General features: G+C 34.9%; 1 protein-coding gene across 1 annotated transcript; it reads right to left on the bottom strand.

Annotated features, from left to right (window-relative positions):
- Window position 1: 1 nt before the first annotated feature.
- Window positions 2-19,539, bottom strand: LOC113395641 (nardilysin-like). The gene is made up of 24 exons (XM_026633284.2): window positions 19,272-19,539; window positions 18,063-18,273; window positions 12,393-12,533; window positions 11,582-11,750; window positions 10,655-10,863; window positions 10,163-10,333; window positions 8,895-9,016; window positions 8,516-8,636; window positions 7,692-7,769; window positions 7,186-7,326; window positions 6,536-6,665; window positions 5,509-5,767; window positions 4,986-5,120; window positions 4,682-4,730; window positions 4,173-4,274; window positions 3,706-3,839; window positions 2,735-2,864; window positions 2,550-2,654; window positions 2,321-2,464; window positions 1,858-1,994; window positions 1,580-1,724; window positions 1,439-1,501; window positions 1,244-1,345; window positions 2-469 (listed from the first exon to the last, which is right to left on the bottom strand). The coding sequence occupies exons 1-24, from the start codon at window positions 19,508-19,510 to the stop codon at window positions 266-268; spliced, it is 3,441 nt and encodes a 1,146-aa protein (XP_026489069.2). The 5' UTR covers window positions 19,511-19,539; the 3' UTR covers window positions 2-265.
- Window positions 19,540-19,756: the final 217 nt, after the last annotated feature.

Here is a 19,756-nt window from a genome sequence, read left to right as displayed (position 1 = left end):
ATTTATTATGGGTACCTTTATTTTAATTTCTGAGAAATTATTTCTAATTTCTATGAAATAGTCCATTTTTATTGTTGTATTTTATGCACAGTACAATAACGATATATTATGAGAGGATTTCATATAACATTCTATACAATTGTATAAAAATGGTTAGTCATTTGATAAATATATAAATAATGTATATTTATGTAAGTAGCAACACCGTAAGTAACTTAGTTGGTCAAATTTTTGTCTACATAAAAACTTTTTAGGCCCTATTATATTAACATTGAGCTAATTCGACTTTAGGAACATCGATAATTGGTAGATCTTTTTTGAAGTTATCAATGTCTTTTATAAAGTCCGCATCGGTCCCATCGGCGGAGTTCTCCACACTATCTTCATTTCCTTCCATATAATAAAGCGTTAAATTTTTTGGCTTTTCGTCACTTATTTCATTCTCATCTTTAGGCTTATTTCCCACTATCTGGAAATATATTTAAAAAAAAAAATGGTTATTTAATCTGTGCAAAATATCGACTCTCTTTAGATGAATGGAGTTAGTTAAAAAACATTTGTAAGGTTTAAGTCACTCATAGTAATAAAATAAATAAAATTTTGTAATAATACCCGTCTAAAAGTGTTCAGAGAAATATAAATGAACAGAAAACTATACATACATTTAGGATTATTACATATATTAGGATAGAAAATTTATTTGATATTTATTTAGTCCCATATTCAATAAAATTGATGGTGTTTTTGACCAATCCGACCACTCTAAACAAAATAGCCAACTACACGTGACCTATTAAAGTCATCAATTTTAATGTGAGTGTGCAAATACAGGAGCACTTAGATACACATTACACACAATCATAATTCGATAGGACATCAGTTAGACACGACCGGAATAAGGTCAGACTCAGAACTAAGTACCTCGATCTTTTTCCGACGCACGTTAGTTTTAACTGCTAACGAACAAACTTCGAGCCTTTTAACTCACAGGCATTGTCCGCACGTTTAGAGAATCGATTCATAATCGACCTCTTTTTTTTTTTTTTTTATAGCTTATTTTTTCATGTCGTACTGTCACTTGTCTGCTAGTGAGAATTTGATAGACAAATTCAAACTTTTGCAACGCAACTGGGTTTGATCTGCAACCTTATATCCAAAAGACCAATGAATCTGTATCCATTAACAGTATATCAAAAGACTCATTTTAAACTTTAATATGATTAAATAAAAGTTTAATTTTTACCTGTATAGACAATTTTCTAAAATGTGACTTATTCCCACTACTGAAGTGATCGTCGATCCAACTTTTTATATCCGCTAGTCTAATTTGTTCAATCGCCTCGGCCTGAAATTTTATTCAAATCACTTTTATTTCAGAACTTTATTTAACCACCGAGACTAAATACTTACATCGATACATAAAATGTTAAAAACACACCTCTATAAACAGTCGCTGAAATTGATACTCCCGACTAACTATCTCGCGCCAATTTCTCTCGACCTTAAAGGATAAAAAAATATTTAGTTACTTTCATCTCATCCTTCAGCAACCGAAGTGAGCTAACTGCCAAAGACCCACCTCCTCCTTGAGCTCGTAGTCGGTGGTGTGCTTGAGCTGCGTGAGCGCATGTCTGGCCGCCGCCAGCGCGCGCTCCCCGCCGCGCCGCGTGTCGCGCGCGAACTTCTTCAGGAACGCCTCCACGCGCTGCTCCACGTGCGCCACGCTGCGGACGGAGCGAGCGCGTCATACTCTTGTACTTGTATATTTATATTACTTCTCTAAGTGTACTAGTGACTTCGTCTTTTCGTCTCGTTTGGAATAAGGATCGTTTTCATTCTTTTGTTCCTGAATCTTACCTGAATTTGTCGACTTGCGTGTTGACCGTTACGGAAAATCCTAGCACGCCGAAGGTGTACCTCATCATGCTGAAGACGCTGTAGCCGAGTTGCTCTTTGGTCCTTAGAACGTCGAACACCGGCTCCTCCATCAGCATCTACTCTAGCAAAAATGGATTATTTTTTTAATGTAAAAAAACAATCGATTCTTTGAAAAATATACATACATGAGGCACATTATAGTGTACGTGAATATATAAATAATAGAAAAGCTCAGTGTTAATAATCGTACATGATTATTACGGGTAAATTATTTTCGAATGTATAATATTAACTACTGAGTACTTTGATATTAAAATTAACTTTGTAAAATGACGATTCCAAGTGGTTGTAAGATCCTATTTGAATAAAATATATTTTGATTTTATAAAAGTCCCTTAAAAAGATTAATCTAAAAGCACCGATATGCGAGACGGACACCCACCATCAGCACCTCCAGCGCCGCGGTGTGCTTGGGCGTGGTGGCGTCTCCCTGGTAGTAGTTGGTGACGATGCTGTTGGTGGACGAGGGGTTCAGGCTCCGCACGCGAATCTTGCGCTCGCCGAGGGGCAGCCGGTGCACCTTCACCTGGCGACGACCGGGGGATTAGTATAGATAAACAATCACTCAATCTATGATCACTATGCAATACAATAATTATAAATATTCTCACTTCGGGGAATTCGTTCTCTGCCAACGGTTCCCATTTAATTGTATCCAAAACGTTTTCTGATATTTTAATAGCTTCGTGCCATGGCATATTTCCCTGTACCAGTACCTAGAAAGAAAAATGGTTATTAATTATTCGAAATTTAAATAAAAATCGATAATAATACCGAAAGAAGTAAAAGTTCCCACCTGTAAGTAAAGTTTGTCTAGCAATCTTTCGCTGAAATCTTGCAGATCCGCCAATGTAATATTGTGTATTGCCGCAGCTTTATCTCGTGGTGAAATGTACGGCTCTAGTAAAATATTCATTCGAATATCCCTGCAAATGTATTAAATAAATCACTGTATATACAAAATCAAAATATACTCGATTCAAGTAGGCTTTTACAAGACTTTTGAATCATCATTTAACAAACTATATTAAGTGAAGGTACCAACGGTTCGGAATCTAGATTCTACCGAGATGAAACTCAGTAGTTACTCTTTTTTAACATTTAAAAATACAGTCATGTTTGTTAAATACAATTATATATGTATGTAATATATCCTGCAAGTATTAACTCCAGGTTTTTTTATCATCTGTATAAACTTGTATTGAATAATATAGTTAAAAATGTCTTACAATACAAATAACTTACATTGTACAACAATGAGACTAAAAATATAATAATAAACAATGGAAAATTTAGGTGAAGGCTACTTTAAGGCGGAGCATGTAACGGTACATGTTATAAATAATTAATCAAATACAAATACTTTAAAAGTAACATAGGGTCAGCTTTAACACACGTCTAAGTGAATGGCCGATTCTCTGTACGCTCGCAATTCAATATAATTATATTTTGATTCTTAATTTATCAATAGATGGCGTCATTAAATTTATTATTTCTGAATCAAAGGATCGTTCGGTTAAGAAAAATACGAGTCCGTAATCAATTTAAACAATATGTCTACTCTACTTGGTGACGAATGGTGCTTTGTTTCAAAACGAATTCAACCTCTGAAGCAGGTAATCCCCCGGTACTACGGATATTTACTTATCCGGGGCTATATATATAGCCCCGCTCGCCCTTCACCCGTCGGGAGGCATAGCAATTGGGGGGGGCAGAGCCCTCGGGAGGTACGAAGGCCGGGCAGTGTGTGTGCGTGTGCGCGCGTACTTGGCGAGCTTGTGCGGCTTGATGAGCACGTTGTGGTAGGTGCGCGCGCGCACGTCGCGCACGGCGTCGAACAGCGCGCGCGGCAGCGAGCGCGCGCCGGCGCGCACCGAGCGGCCCACCAGCGCCACCAGCAGCTGCGGGCGGGCGCGGTTTCATTTTACTGAGTCATATGATGAATTAACAAATTTTTATGTATATAATTCTTCTGTACTCTGTACCGTGACATACACGTCACCGATGTCCTCCCAGGCGGCTGGGCTGATTTTAATGAAACTCATCATATCTTGAATGTTTTAGATTGGACCCGTCATGTGGTGCTGCGATCGGGTCCGAGGTGTATAATATAATTCTTAAATAAAGTCTGGACAGTTAATTAAATATAGACCACAGACACAGGAACCAGTGTTCGTTTATGATTACTTTACATTTGAGCTCATGTACTCTAAAATATATAAAGAAGTACTCACATGTAAATTTTGATTGTAGCCACTAACTTTCAACGTGAACCCTTTATCGGAAACATATAACGAATGCGCCAGATCCGCCATGTTCGCAGGATACACTTCTTCCTATAGAAAAATATACTTTATAATCCTTTAATGAAAATAAAAATAACATATAAAATTAATAATTTATAATAACAAGAGTTTCGAGTTTCTTTTACATTTCTTAAGCGTCGTGCAATTATAATCTACAAATTTCCATCCACGTATTTGGGGGGGGGGTCAGTCGTTAAATACTGTAATTCCTTATCTGTACCCCTGACAACGTATATGCAAAATTTCATAACGATAACAATATAATATTAATTAGAACGCATAATAAGAGCAAAGATTACCTAAGTATGGACCTATAATTTAAAATATGGTGTTTTTTACTCGATTACAGCTTCCATCACTTCATTCAAAAGATGTAATTTCATCATACAGAAGGTTAAAACTTATATGTAAAGTTAAACTAGAACAAACGAAATTACCTTCAGTCCTTGTTGCATGACATCAGTCCAAAGATCAATGAGACACGCCCTGGAAGATTATATTGAATTATTAAAAATTTGAATGTCTGTTTTTATCATTGACACCGTAGATAAGACAGGTAGCATTGGTGCGAGTGAACTAAGAGATGGACTTCACCTGATGTGATAACGGTACGGGAGGGGCAGCGGATGCATTACAGAGCTAAGAAAGGCCATCACAGGTATTTTAGTGGGAAATAATCTTGTAAATTTCTTGAAGAGATTCTCTGCATAAGATGCAAAGATAAACAGCAAGAGTACTAACTCCCGCGGCGAGCGCAGGCTGAGCGGGGTGATGAAGTAGAAGTAGAGCAGCGCGGTCGGCAGCCGGAACTTGAAGTCGGGCTTGTACCACAGCTCCATGTGACGGTTCTTGCGCAGCAGGTTGGGCTGGTCTAACCTGGAATGCAGATATATACCTTTGTTATATTAGGATCTGACATATGGTCTGGGCTAACGAACGTGGCCGACGAAGCGTTACTTATTAAATATGATCGTTAAGTTGAGATGGCCCAGTGGTTAGAACGCGTGAATCTGAACCGATGATTGCGGGTTCAAACCCAGGCAAGAACCGCTGAATTTTTACGTGTTTCATTTGGGTTCATGATTCATCTCGTGCTCGACGGTGAAGGAAAACATCGTGAGGAACCCGCATGTGTCTAATTTCAACGAAATTCTGCCAGTTTTCACCAACCCGCATTCGATATTCGAAATTCGATATTCGAAAAATATTAATAAACACAACCACAATTATATTTACTATAATATGAAAACAAAATTCGCTTTACCTAAAGTTATTAACGGTAGCCATCAACTCCCCTTGCGTCAGCACTTTCGTGTCCCTCTCGCTCGAAGAAACCTTCTTGTGTATATCTTTTACGGAACTGTTCTTGAGGTCGACCCCCAGTTTCTCGGCTTCCTCGAGGTACGGAGGGGCGGGAGGGACGAGGTCGAAGTTTGTTGTGATATATATGTTCTTCTCCGGCAAGTGGAAATCTTTGTACGGCTCGACGTTCAACCATTTGTCTAGCCATGCTTTTGGTTTTTCTAAAAAAAAAAAGTAACAAATCTATACTCATATTATATATAAGATACGTTTTGTAATACCCAGGCGATAGATCTCTAATGTATTTTAATTATCACAACTTTCGGGGAGAGGACTGATTATCCTTAACACAGGCTAGTTAATTTTAGCCTAGCTAGGATAGCCAGTACTTGACCTGTTTTTCTTTTGATGACCATATTATATTACACATTAAGTCTTTACTCATAGTGCAATCATGTAATAGTTTTATAGATGTTTTCTGTGTGTGAAATAAAATAAAAAAATAAAATAAATTATTATTATTATATATGCGAAAGTAATTCTGTCTATTACCGGTTCACACTTAATCCGCTGAACCGATTTTGATGTAACCTTTTTCAATATAGAAGCATTGCAATGAATTATTGATTGTCAAATTAAACACTACTAACGGTTCGAAAAAATAAAAATACTGTGACCTGAGTTAAAAATAAAGTAACTCGGTATTTTTTTTACATATTTTCAATATCAAAAAGATTTTTTCATTTCCAAGTTGTGCTATAAACCATGAACTATCTAATTTTATAATAACGTTTTGCACACAAGCATACTTTAACCGCTTTTTTTTTTATATTGGCTTCAGAGGCATTTTGAGCGCTCCCTGGGATCCTGTTGGAAAACCGTATATATTGCAACACAAAAGAGTTACCGACTCTATGCAGTCGAGTAACAGGAGTAATAAATTTGTGTTTGTTCCTTATACAGTAGTAGTATTAGTATTTAACAATTACCTATTTTCTTGTATTCGGTGCCGAACCACTCCTCCTTGGCATCGTAGTGTATGGGCGTGGAGTGCTTGTTGGACAGGATCATGATGTTGACCATATCCGCACTCATACAATCCAACAACTCCGTGATTCTCTGCCGCCAAGTGATTATTATATTTACTATTTAAAATTCCCTTCATGAGTTAGTATGGTTTTATGTCATAGGTAGGCGTACGAGCAAATGGGCCTCCTGATGGTAAGGGAGACATTGGCGCTGTAGGAAATATTGAACCATTCCTTACATAGTAATGTAGGAAGTTAATATTTCTTATAAGACACCAACCTTGGGAGATAAGATGTTTTGTCTTTTGCGGCTGCAGTTAAACTGGGTCACTCACACTTCAAACTGGAACGCACCAATAATAAGTATTGCCAGTTGGCACTACAATATCAGATGAGTAGTTGGTTACTTATTTTTTAGACTTTTATATTTTGTTTGGGTACATGCCTGGGAAATGTTGACAATTTCCAATACTGACAATTTAAGTTGTATTTTTATTTGTCTCAGGACATCAGACTTTGAACAAAAAAAATACAAATTGAATGTTACCATGCAAAAAAATTGCCCAAACATTGCTGTTAGTCAGATTTCACATTTCAGGCCAGCAAAATACCTGAGGTTCGAACTTGTAGTACAACTTATCCCCGGATATGTAGTGCTCGGGGGGGAAGAAGTGCATGTTCTCAGCCAACGACTCCACGTAGTCAGCCGGCTGCGACTCCGCCTCGAAACGGAAACTGGTCTCTTCTATCGTCTGCGATCGATAAATAAAAAAGGTTACATATGAAACACGTCTTTAATACTATTTATATATTGACTATAAGTCTTATGTTACTTTCATATTCTTTCTTTTTGAAATACATATATTTATACATATTGTTTATTTAAATCGTATATATTAATTATACAAAAGAGAAACAATAACTTTGTTGACACACGCTACAGAACTGTTACTTGATGGTGGTTGGTGTGATGAGCTTGCAGAAAGACCATCAAGTAACTATCGGTCGTGTTCGAAGCCATATTGGAGCTGCATGGTGAAATAATCACCAAATCTTAAGTATAGAGGCTAATCTCAGCAGAGGGTTATTATTAGCTATTACTAATTATGTTACTTACCTTTAATTCTTTGTATATACGTTCCGATGGACCGATTTTCTTCAACATATTGATATATGAGAATATCGCTTCTAGAACCTGGAAGCATATTGGGCATATTAGAAACGATGAGGATAGTTTAAGGCACTATTTATTATTCTATACCTCCTGATAAGGGGTATCCATTTTTTTGTAAACTCGGACGGTAAAATGGGCCTGTTGGTAAGTGGTCACCACCCTCTAGGAATGAGCGCTGTATGATATATTATATATCATTTTATACTAAGGAGGACGACCTCCGTGGTCGAGTAGTGTGAACACGGGTTTTCATGGGTACGTCACTCCGAGGTCCCGGGTTCGATTCCCGGCCGAGTCGATGTAGAAAAAGTTCATTAGTTTATTATGTTGTCTTGGGTCTGGGTGTTTGTGGTACCGTCGTTACTTCTGATTTCCATAACACAAGTGCTTTAGCTACTTACATTGGGATCAGAGTAATATATGTGATGTTGGCCAATATTTATTTATTATTTATTTATTTATATTAACCATTCTTTACATCTCCAAGGCGTTCACGACCCTGGGAGCTAAAATGTTAAGTCAAGAGACATGCCTGTAGGTACACTTGCTCACTCACCCATTATATCAGTACATACCAATACAAAGTGTTTGGCAGTAGAATAAATGATGAGTGGGTGGTACCAACCCAGGCGGGTTTTTACAGAGCCCTACCACCATAACGAACTGTTGAGTTAATATCGTAACAATGAAAAAAAACGATATCACCTTCGCATTTATAAAAGGCAAGACAACGTCAGTCAAGTTATGCTAGAAACGTGGTCTCATACCTCGTCAACGTGTTCCAGTCCATCCTTAGTGAGCACGACCTGTATCGAGAAGAGACTGTACATCGATGTATAGTCGATCCCACTCTCTGAATTACCCGTGTATATACCAAGCGCCCATATCCTGAAAACAACATAATGTCAACGATACAATAATTTTACAAATAGATTTGTTATTGTTATGGGAACTAAAGGTTTATTTTTTATTTTAATACTTTTCTGCTTAACCGAAAATAAATACAGTCTTAATTCTCAAGGTTAGTGATGTATTGACGAGTGATGATTAAAATTGTTTAGTGTTTATGTCTATGGGCGGTGGCGATCACTTACCATGAGTTGACAGATGTAAGTCTATCTATGTTAAATTAAAAATATATATTACCTGTTCTTTAGATAGGAGAGTAAGCTGCCCTTGCCTTCATGACCCAGTAAGTACGATATATACTGATGTGGTTTTGATTCATACTCGGAAATCAACGAACGCATGCACCACGTTAAGTGTACCTGCAAAGTATAAATAACTCTATAGCCAGGTAATTAAAGTTTAAAATACTTTTAAAACTTCTTAATATACTTAATTGAAGAAGGCACTTAGAGAGATGACCTTTTTAGTTTTGCAGGTTTGCTCAAGTGAAGCTACAGAGAATATACCAATATGCTATTTGACGATGCGAAAAATAAAGTGTCAATTATTGTAATCAGTATATATTATGAGTTTAAAAATGGTTATTTATCAACGAATATTGAAAATAATAATTAATTTATTCAAAAATCCATAAATAAAAATGCATTTTTTTAAACGTTTGTCACGTGACACAAAACGTTCCTGATTGGTCAGGTTTATGAAGACGTCACTTGCTTGTTAACCTCGTTTGCATTGCATTGCATTGTATGTGAATTAATGTGCCACAGATTACAATACAGGCAAGTCACGTCACCGATCCCATTGCAGCGCCATATTGTCAAAGTAGCGTTTTCGCGCGCTATTTAAATATGGAATTTATAATTTGATATTTTTCAGTAAATATGTACTAGAATTAAAAAAAAACAACTTTTACTGGGCTCCTTAACCTCTACTAAATAAAATAAAATCTATTTTAAAAACCACTCAAATAGCCTATTAAAGTATATAATATTTTAATTACATATGAACGATTAAAATTACATTTTTACTTATTAACACTGTTTAACTATTGGTAAATAATATAGAATATTTATATCTGAGGTTTGTTTATCTCACCTCTTCCTGCCATTGAAATAAACTATAAGATATTTATTTGCCGGTAGATGGCGCTGTTCAACTTATCGCTACACGATTGGTACATAGTCCAGGGATGTTATGGAGCTCCGTATCCGTAACCGAAACTATCGGATATCCGAAATAAAAATCTATACGTCGCCATTAAAAAAATACATATAATAATTTCATTTTCGCATACTGTTACAATTATAGAAAGTAGCTCATTGTCTTTTAAAGCGATTCGTTTTTATTTTTTGATTATAATTAAAATAAAAGCCTACAAAGGGTGCCCCCCTTTGTAGGCTTTTATCTTGAAATTTTTCTTTTAAAATTTCTAAATAATCTAATGTTCGATACCGTATCTGAAACTGATCATATCCGAAACCGATAAATGTTTCAATTATTATTACCTCAGTCGTATCACTGACGGGTTTTATGTAGTAGAGACTTTTGAATTCCGGAGAAACCATTTCGGGTTTGAAGGCGAACTCGGAGAAGTCATCGGACGGCAACTTGTTCGTGGGTATCTGTCCGAACGTGTTCACGACGTACTGTTCTAAAGCTGATAATTCCATACGAGCCTGGAAAGAATTTTAATATTTTTATTGTTACATAGTACACAATACAGTCACTTTTTGCTTCTTTCAATTCGTCAGCTTGTGTTTTTTTTTAAACGAATCGATGGATATGGATGGATTAGTTTTTATCATGGTTTAAGTAATTTCATCCGTTAGTATTTAATGATCTTCTATAATTGTCTTTTAATTTTGACTTTTATTTTTTAAATGAATTACAGAAACTTCTATGGATTACTGCTCGCTAAAACTACTGAGTTTAAATGAAAACCAGAAAAATGACACGTTTTTTTCAGTCACAGATAGGCGGACGGGCAGACGGGTCACCTGCACGGCGACCGTCATGCGGTGCGCGCTGTAGTGGCGCGCGCGGAAGCGGTGCGCGGCGGCGTGCAGGCGCTCGTCGCCCGCCACGCGCTCGCGCAGGCTGCGCAGGTCGCCCCACGTGAACGTGCGCGCCGGGTGCCCCGCCGGGAACGTGCTCGACAGCAGCTGGTCCTTGCGGTTCGAGTCCGACGGCGCCGCGATCGCGAACTCTGGCGAGCCGTCACGTATCGATTACGCTTTTGAGTCGATGAAGGTCAGAGCGAAAGCCCGAGGTGCGAATTGACGAGAGCACGTTGCGTAATCGGTACGGCCTAAAATATTGCGTGCCTTGTGAAGGGACGGTTGTACCGGAGGATATGGCTTGGAGCAGAAGTAGTTCAAGACAAAAACACACTGCGCGATTAGAAATAAATTGATTACGGTACTATAAATAATCGTATCGGTATTTGAAAAGCTCCTTATTTTTTTTTATGATATCGTTAGGCGGACAAGCAAATGGGCCACCTCATAGTAAGTGGTCACCACCGCCCATAGACAATGGCGCTGTAAAAAATATTAACCATTTCCTTACATCATCAATGCGCCACCAACCTTGGGAACTAAGATGTTACGTCCCTTGTGCCTGTAGTTAAACTGGCTCACACATCCTTCAAACCGGAACACAACAATACTGAGTACTGCTGTTTGGCGGTAGAACATCTGATGAGTGGGTGGTACCTACCCAGACGAGCTTGCACGAAGCCCTACAACCAAGTCCTTATTGATATCTAGAGATCAATCTAAACAAATAATAAAAAAACGAAGATTATGTTTATCCAACAAATTACTAAAGACAGATTTGTACTTTGTAGGAGGAAAAAGTAAAATATTAATAATTATTATTTAGCAAATCACAAAATAATATTCACCGATAATCAAGTCACATACCTGACTGTATAGCCTCTCGTTCCCGCTGCATGGCCTCCTTCTTCATCAGCGGACTGACGAAAAACTGGCTGAAAATATCCATAGCTTGGGGCAGGTGCTTCTCTTGAATCTCGAAGTAGAACGTTGTAATTTCGCAGTCAGTTGAAGCATTATCGGAGCCGCCTTTTTTCTAATAGAAAATAAACAATCAAAATATCTGTATCTTACGTTTAATATTTAAAATAAAAGATTTAAAACTTTTTTTGCCCAAAAATTTTTAATGATTTCAAAGTAGGAAGGCTGTATAATAAGATTAATAAATTACTTACAATTTCAAATTTAATTAAATTTTCATGTAAGAAAAAAATAACGGATTCGCTCTAAATATGAATGTAATGGCCAATGATAACTGAAAACCGCAAGCACCAACAAACACACACACGCACGCACGCACGCACGCACGCACCCGCGCACACGCGCACTCGCGCACAAGCACACACGCACGCACACACAATTTTAAGTTTATTTGTTTTTTTAATAATTGATAATGTATTTGTCATGTTTGATCTTCCTCCTATTTAATTTAAAATTAAATAAATAAATAGTTGATATCCTAGTGGGGGAGCCAGGAGACCCTTAGTACAGGGCAACCTAGTACGGGCTCCTGTCTCCCACACACAACTGTACTAAGGGTTAAGACGCATTTAAACTGTAAAGTCTATAATGTAGGAGAGAAAACATTATTATAAATAATAAAAAGATTAAAAAAATTTGAATGTGTGTCTACGATATAAGAAAGGTTATTTTAATAATTGAATTACATTCTATTTACCTTAATGAAAGAGTCAAACTCATTCTCCTTAGGATACTTCTCACTGCCCATGAAGACCATATGTTCAACGAAGTGAGCGAGGCCTTGAATTTCGGGGGGATCGCTGTAGCTGCCCACTCCTACAGAGAGCGCACATGCCGCCTGTAAATAAGACAACATAAGTTTCTCATTGATAACGTGTCGTTACGAATTTTAAAATTGATATCAATGCAAATACGAATGTATAAATATACTTTACAAAAAGTGACTTCGATAGATATTGCCAGTATCAATACACCGGCGTTTATGAGATCGTTAATATGTTATGACTTGTCCATATTCACTAAATCCCAAACCGCTGAAACGCGAATGCAGTAATGAAAACTATTACCGTTTCGCCCTATGTATATTCATTGATAAATGGATGATACCTACCTACACAATTCCCTACAACTATAATGTTAAGTGAGTATTCGAAATCATCCAGTCAAAAGTATTTTGAAACAGGCAGGCGTAACTGCAGTAAAATGAAAATTTCGATTAAATCTTTAATTCCAATTCCTGAACATGAAATGTCTTATAAATGATTTTTATTTACCTTCGCATTAATTTTCTTAATGTCGATAATTTAGAATTTATATTTATTTTCATTTACGTGACGTTGGCGATATAAACAATGTCTAAAACTACAGATTGAATTGAAGATATGTTTATGATGATGCGGCGGCTAATCTCAAGGGGACCAGCCAACTACGCAGAACCTATTATAATGCAAAAAGAGCTACAATAGCGCAATGATTTATGGGCCGCCTAGCGACGTAAAACGTCGCAGGTTCGATCCTGACCCCTTGGGCTACTCTCGTCCCCGCTCCTAATACAAGCTTAATTCGAGGGAGTAAAAAGATATAATTCTTAAAATGGGGGATTTCTACAATTACTTAACAAAAAAAAATAAGTAGTTGAAACGTTACTACAAGCATCTATTATGAAAATCGCAACAAAATATCTGCGGTTGACCGCATCGTAATTTAAATAAAACAAAGAACGTCGAGAATAATCTCGAAGGTTGTAGTTATAATTCCCTAACCGATTCATGTCTTCTTTTTTTTCAAAATATTACTGAGACCGAATAAAATGTTTACACTTTATTCTAACATTATTGGGTATATGTATTAAATAAACTCTTATTAAAACTTTTTTGTTTTAATATTAATTTACATACTAAATCGAAGATTATGATACAGGCGTTAATATATCATTTTAAGGTATATTTATTTCTGTTTCCATAGACAAGTGTTATTTTGGTAGTTCCTAAAATATGGCGAAGCTATTTACGAAGTAGCATTTATCTGAATTATATTTAAACATGATGGCAACATTAAAATCTACTTTATAAATACCATATACACTTGCATAAATTATCTGCGATTAATAATGTCATATCTAAAAGTTATAATAAATAAAAAACAATAGCGACATATATATATTTATATAATAGATTTAAAAATAATGCAAAAATATATTTGCACTACATTACATTTACCATAAACAAATCTAGTTTTTTTTTTTTTGTTTATTTACTAATTTAATGAATGAAAGAACGAATGATATGTTAATATGGTACTATAATATTAAGCCGGTAGTAAAAGTTGGCTAATCGGTGTTAACACCTCATACCGTGTCAAGTGAAAGTTGTCTGAACAATATCTTGCAGCGCTTTCTAGATATATGTTCAAACTTGTTCTTCATCATTCTAAATATATTGCGTCTATGCCGACAATCCTGTCAAAGGTATGAAGCGTTAGCACGTTATTATAGGGAAATTAAAATTTCTTATCACAAATAAACTTAATTATCATTGTTATTTCATTTTTAATTAGAAATGCTTATGATTGATATAAATTAATACTAGCTGCTTCGCCTGGTTTCGCACGCGTGTATTTATTTTATATGAGAGTTTGTTCATTCAAACAAACTAACTAACAATCTCTCGAGTTAAATGTAAATTTGAATGAAACTATCACTCCATCGAACCTGCGACTAATTACGTCATAAAGAAAAAAGAAGTTGTACAGTTCAAAAGATTCTTTACCTATTTCATCTGTCACATACGGTTGCAGTTACATATCATTTTTAGTAGACAATCTTTTAAAAAGCTTTACCACTTTTCGCACTTATTGAAGAAACTCATTGTATCTAAGAATTACTTCTGCTTTAGAAAGATAAGGATGACGAGGATCAGTTATTGTAACTGTAAGTCCTCGTTCATCATCATTTGTTGTGTCTTCGTCATCTGTATCTGATTCATTTGATGTTGTTGGTGTTGTTGCCAGGCGGTCATCTGCCTTCTCTTCATTATTTTTATATAAAATATCGACCATAGCTAATCATAGCTAATGTGCGAAGCACAGCTGTTCATAACAATTCATAAGCTTACCTACTTTGACTATAACTCTTGCTCATGCCAATAATATCAGTTCAGTATCATAACCGAAGATCCGGTCCCCGGATCCGGTATATTGGTACCGGATCCGGTAGACGTATAATGAAGCCGAATCCGCCGGATTACCGGATCCGTTTTTCCGGATTGCAATCCCTATATACAACGCTCCTCTCAACTTGGTGGTAGGTCTTCGTACAATCTTATTGGGGAAGGTACCGAGGGACATAACATCCGAGTTCCCAAGATTCCCAATGGGCAGTGGTGACCACTCATCACGTGGCCCATTTGTCCGGCCGCCTACCAATATTGTAATAAGGCTATAACCAAAGAGTTAGTGAGTTAAAAGTTAAACTGTCAAAAATCATCTCCTATTTTTTTAGTATCATTTTAATTTATTTAATTCTTTAAACTAAAATGTACTTACCAATAAAATACATAAATTCAAAAGTGTTACTCTGTACAATTTATTAAGTTTTATTCTTAGTTTTTAATATGACTTAATTACATATTATCGATCCTAAGATCGACTTCAAACAAATGGTACAGACGATGGGCGTCAATGGCACAATATTACGGGTCGTCTTACGATGTAACAGTCCAGTCCTGAGTCCCAAGACTACTAACAAATTTACAGTTTATCGCAATCAAATCGAAACACAATATATACCATAGACGTTTTCCTATTCTACAAACGCAACGATTCACTTTTGATTCGGTCAAAGTTGAATCGCAATATTATATTATATATCGATTACGAGATCGTACATAACCTATACAAATAAATACAATTAGTCCTTATTTATAAGCTACGATTGATTATTATGAAGAATTATCGAATTTGAATCAGTATAAAATTGGGCACGTGTCATTACCGTTATGTTAGTAGCATTTCCCCCTAATCCCTCAGGCTATAGTAACAATCCTAGCACAAGCGTTATGGGGGGGGGGGTATATAGGGATAATATTAATACCTTATATAATAAAGGCATTCCATTTATTAAAAAAAAAAAAAAATAGTGTCGATCAAAACGATACAATAAACGAGAACTGTTTAATAATAAAATAATTACAAATAAATGTCTAGTCGAACTAAATGTTTACATTACACAATAATACGTGTTTTATTTACAGAATTGATGATAAAAAACGCAAACATCATCAACGTTGTCTCGGTCTATTTCAATTGTAGGTAACAAACGACTCACGTAATACTTATTTAACTTATTGAACACTGTAAAAGCATATTCCTAGAAAAATATTATATCTTTACACACTTGTTCTCGCCCGTGGGTCTGCCCGTGTTTGTGGTGGGGGCAGATGTTTTATGATAAACGATTGAGTAGTTTAGTCGTTAAAGCATAACAAATAAAAATACTTTCACATTTATAATATTAACTTAGGACTAGTGGGTTTCCCGCGACACTTCGCGTTTAATCAAAAGGTATTTTAGGAATTTTCGATACCTATGACAGGTTTCATTTTGATTTCATTTTATTGTAAACTGCAAGTCACTACATCTACAGTTTCCGCCAAAATTATGAACCTTTTTAAACGAAATTTTTGATGTCAAATAGTATACATTAGTTCGGAGTTTGTCGATGACAATTTACTTTATTTTTGTTTACGTTTTTCATTTTTTTTCTTATACATCCGCAGCACCGAACTCTAGCCGGCCCGTAACTTACGCTCTCTAAAATTAGCTACTTGTTACATTGTCACAATTTAGTAAATTGCAATTAAGAATCCTCTTTTTTCTACACATCAACGAGTAAAGCCGCAGGTACAGGTAATGTTTATATATGTATAAATCTTCTTTACGTGTGTATGTAAAAGAACTCCTAAAGGTTGGACCGATTTCGATGCATTTTATTTGTGTTTTTGAATGGGTTAAGATTCGACCCGGTAGATGACACTGCAGTCGGGATGTATATAAAATTCTTATTTCACCCGGACGAAGTCCGGACGAGCAGTTAGTATTTTATGTTGAAGAAAACAATGTCCGTAAACTTTAAGGAGATGGTTTGGAGATAATAACCAGTATGGATACTGGGTATCTCTGAAAGTAGCTAGATTCTACTACAATTTTAGATTTTAGTCACTGCCGAGATAATCTTATACCCGTAAAACCTTGCACGGATTTGCGATTTGAGAATTGAGATCCACGCAATTTAACTACTGGAATATTTAAATGCAACAACTATACATGTAAAAAAATGGGCTTTTTAAACAAAATATGGCGTAAAATTGTATTGTTACGTAAATTCATGCTTAAAAAATCGTGTCATTGTGACTTTTTTTAGTTTGTTTAGTTAATTAGAAATGTATAATGTTAAGTTCGCAGATATAACAATAAATTCGGCCATGAACTAAAACAAGGTTATTTTTCTATAAAACGAACTATTTAAATCATGGTCATTATTGCAACACGATTAAATATACGCGGTAACAAAATCTCGGTAAAATATTACATTTTTGTCCATGAAATTCTCGATTTTTAATACGAGTCCGATGATCGATAACTTTCATTCAACATAGAATTCCATATATAAATCAATTTCATAACATAGCAATGAATTTTTTTTTAATAAAACCGGTGAACATTTGTTTTCAAGCAGTTCGATGTTTTTGTGACCATGGAAAATTCGAAATTGCATGGTTTTTATTTTTCGAATATGAGTTCCGTCATGGTACTAATTAATATTTCTTTTTCAATTGATACCTAGGTTTCACCCGTATATAGAAAAAACAAAAAAATTTTTTTTTGTACATCTGTATTGCCACATGTAAAATTAATTAACCATATCTACTTTTTACAGACTATACAAGTCAGTCTAATAATAAACAAATCTAAGAATTTGGTTCTAACCTTTTACACTTCCAAAATTTTGAAATATATATAATTAAGTTAATGAAATATCAATTTGTTAATCAATCAAATTGCTATTTTATATTACATATATATACTAGTTAGATTGATAATGGAACTCTTCAATGTAAGTAGTTTGATCTAAATTGGTCTGATTTGTTACTAACAAACACTATAATACACTATAAAAAAATATAGTTTAGGTGTTTTTAACTGTAATTTAAATAATGTTACTTCTTAAGAATTTATATTATTTTAATTCAATTATAAAGTTACTTGAATTAAAACTTTTACCATATAGATTTTTTGTTTATTGTTTTAAGATTTTTATTCATATAAGCTAACTATAAAAAAAATTATAAACATAATAAAATATACTAACTAGTTTTTCCTCATCAAACTCCGAGCGCTTTTTACTGCCGTGTTGATCACTGGCTGCTGACTGACCAGATTTGCTACCGTCACTTTCCGCCCCGGAACTCTCATCAGAACCACTTGACTCTTCTTCACTTGAACTGTTTTCATCAGCTATAAATTGCCGACTTGGATCTGATATAAGAAGTGCTGTGAGACCATTCTCCAACCTAATTGTCCTAAAATATACATTCTTTGTTACAATTTAAATAAGTATATAAAATGATTAACGAATCAAACTTAATGTTGAGAAAAACTTATCAAAATGTAATTTATTCAAATAAGAATACAAAATAATTCTCTTAAAAAAATATTTGCTAATTTATACAATAAATACCATAAAGAAATGCAAAAAAACTCACTCGTTTTACTGCCTTACTTTTTATTGCAAATGAAATATATTGTTACAGAGATAGATGGTTAATCAGTTAACACTAAACCACATAAATAAATAAATAAATAAATATTGGACAACATCACATACATTACTCTGATCCCAATATAAGTAGCTAAAGCACTTGTGTAATGGAAAATCAGAAGTAACAACAGTACCACAAACACCCAGACCCAAGACAACATAGAAAACTAATGAACATTTTCTACATCGACTTGGCCGGGAATCGAACCTGGGACCTCGGAGTGGCTTACCCATGAAAACCGGTGTACACACTACTCGACCAAGGAGGTCATCAAAATATATTTATGCTTTATAAATTTATATTTTGTACTTTCTTAAGTCTTTTCTTAAGAGTAAATATTAATTTATTAATAAGAACAGTTACTTTATAAAATAAAACAATTGATTGTTAAGCTATAATAAAGTTATTAGGATAATCAATAAAAAAACTGTCTAGATTTTTTATATACGTACATAGACCATAATTGACGAAATAAAAACCACAACAACACAAAAGTAAATTTACTTATTATTTTATTGGCTAATTGAAAACAAATGTAATACAAAATAAAGGACTTTTTAATTGATTTACTTTTAAGAAATTGTAGTATAGTATGTAAATGCTAATAACATTTCATAATTTTATAGTTTTAAAAAAAAGTAATTGAAAACCAAAAAAAATACATTTTAATAAACAATTTAAATAGTGTAAAAGGCTTCACACCATTTTTATTTTGAACTTTTTTTAAATTCGAAAATGGTAAATAAATCCGAACTTACTTGTAAAGTTTCTTATCTGACACAGACTTGATGGGTTCAGGAAGAACCTGAACTTTCTCTTTCCTACTGGACATAGTAACCGAATATTTAGGTCGGTTATTGGCGGCTTTTACTTCAGGCTTAAATTTCGGAGCTCTGTGAAAACTACTTCTCTTAGACATTTTGTTCAGTGTATTTTTTGTATGCAGAGAACCAGAAGTTATTTGAAATTGAATGAATCTGAACCAAAATTTTGACATTTATTGGTTCGTTTGACAATTCACTTGACAGACCCAACTTCACTCGTCTTCTTCTATTATCTATGTTTTAAAACATTACGGCAAATTTTAGTGTAATTTTGACCAAACATATATATAATAAAAAATCGTTTTTTACAAATTAAACAATACCTACCTCCAATATATGGATTTGAATTTTAACTGTTATAAGCCGATCATCATATGTATATGTGCCTAAAATTAATAAATCCTTTTCGTTATTTACAC

Source organism: Vanessa tameamea, chromosome 21 (assembly GCF_037043105.1).
Source record: "Vanessa tameamea isolate UH-Manoa-2023 chromosome 21, ilVanTame1 primary haplotype, whole genome shotgun sequence".
NCBI lineage: Eukaryota > Metazoa > Arthropoda > Insecta > Lepidoptera > Nymphalidae > Vanessa > Vanessa tameamea.
This window is presented reverse-complemented; position numbering and strand designations above follow the sequence as displayed.

Coding starts and splice junctions, on each gene's coding strand:
- LOC113395641 (XM_026633284.2), bottom strand. CDS start 19,510: ATGTCAAAATTTTGGTTCAGATTCATTCAATTTCAAATAACTTCTGGT. Junction 10,864..11,581: donor ACGAGAGGCTATACAGTCAG/GTATGTGACTTG, acceptor ACGGCTCGCCAG/AGTTCGCGATCGCGGCGCCG. Junction 1,995..2,320: donor CGGCGCTGGAGGTGCTGATG/GTGGGTGTCCGT, acceptor TTGCTAGAGTAG/ATGCTGATGGAGGAGCCGGT.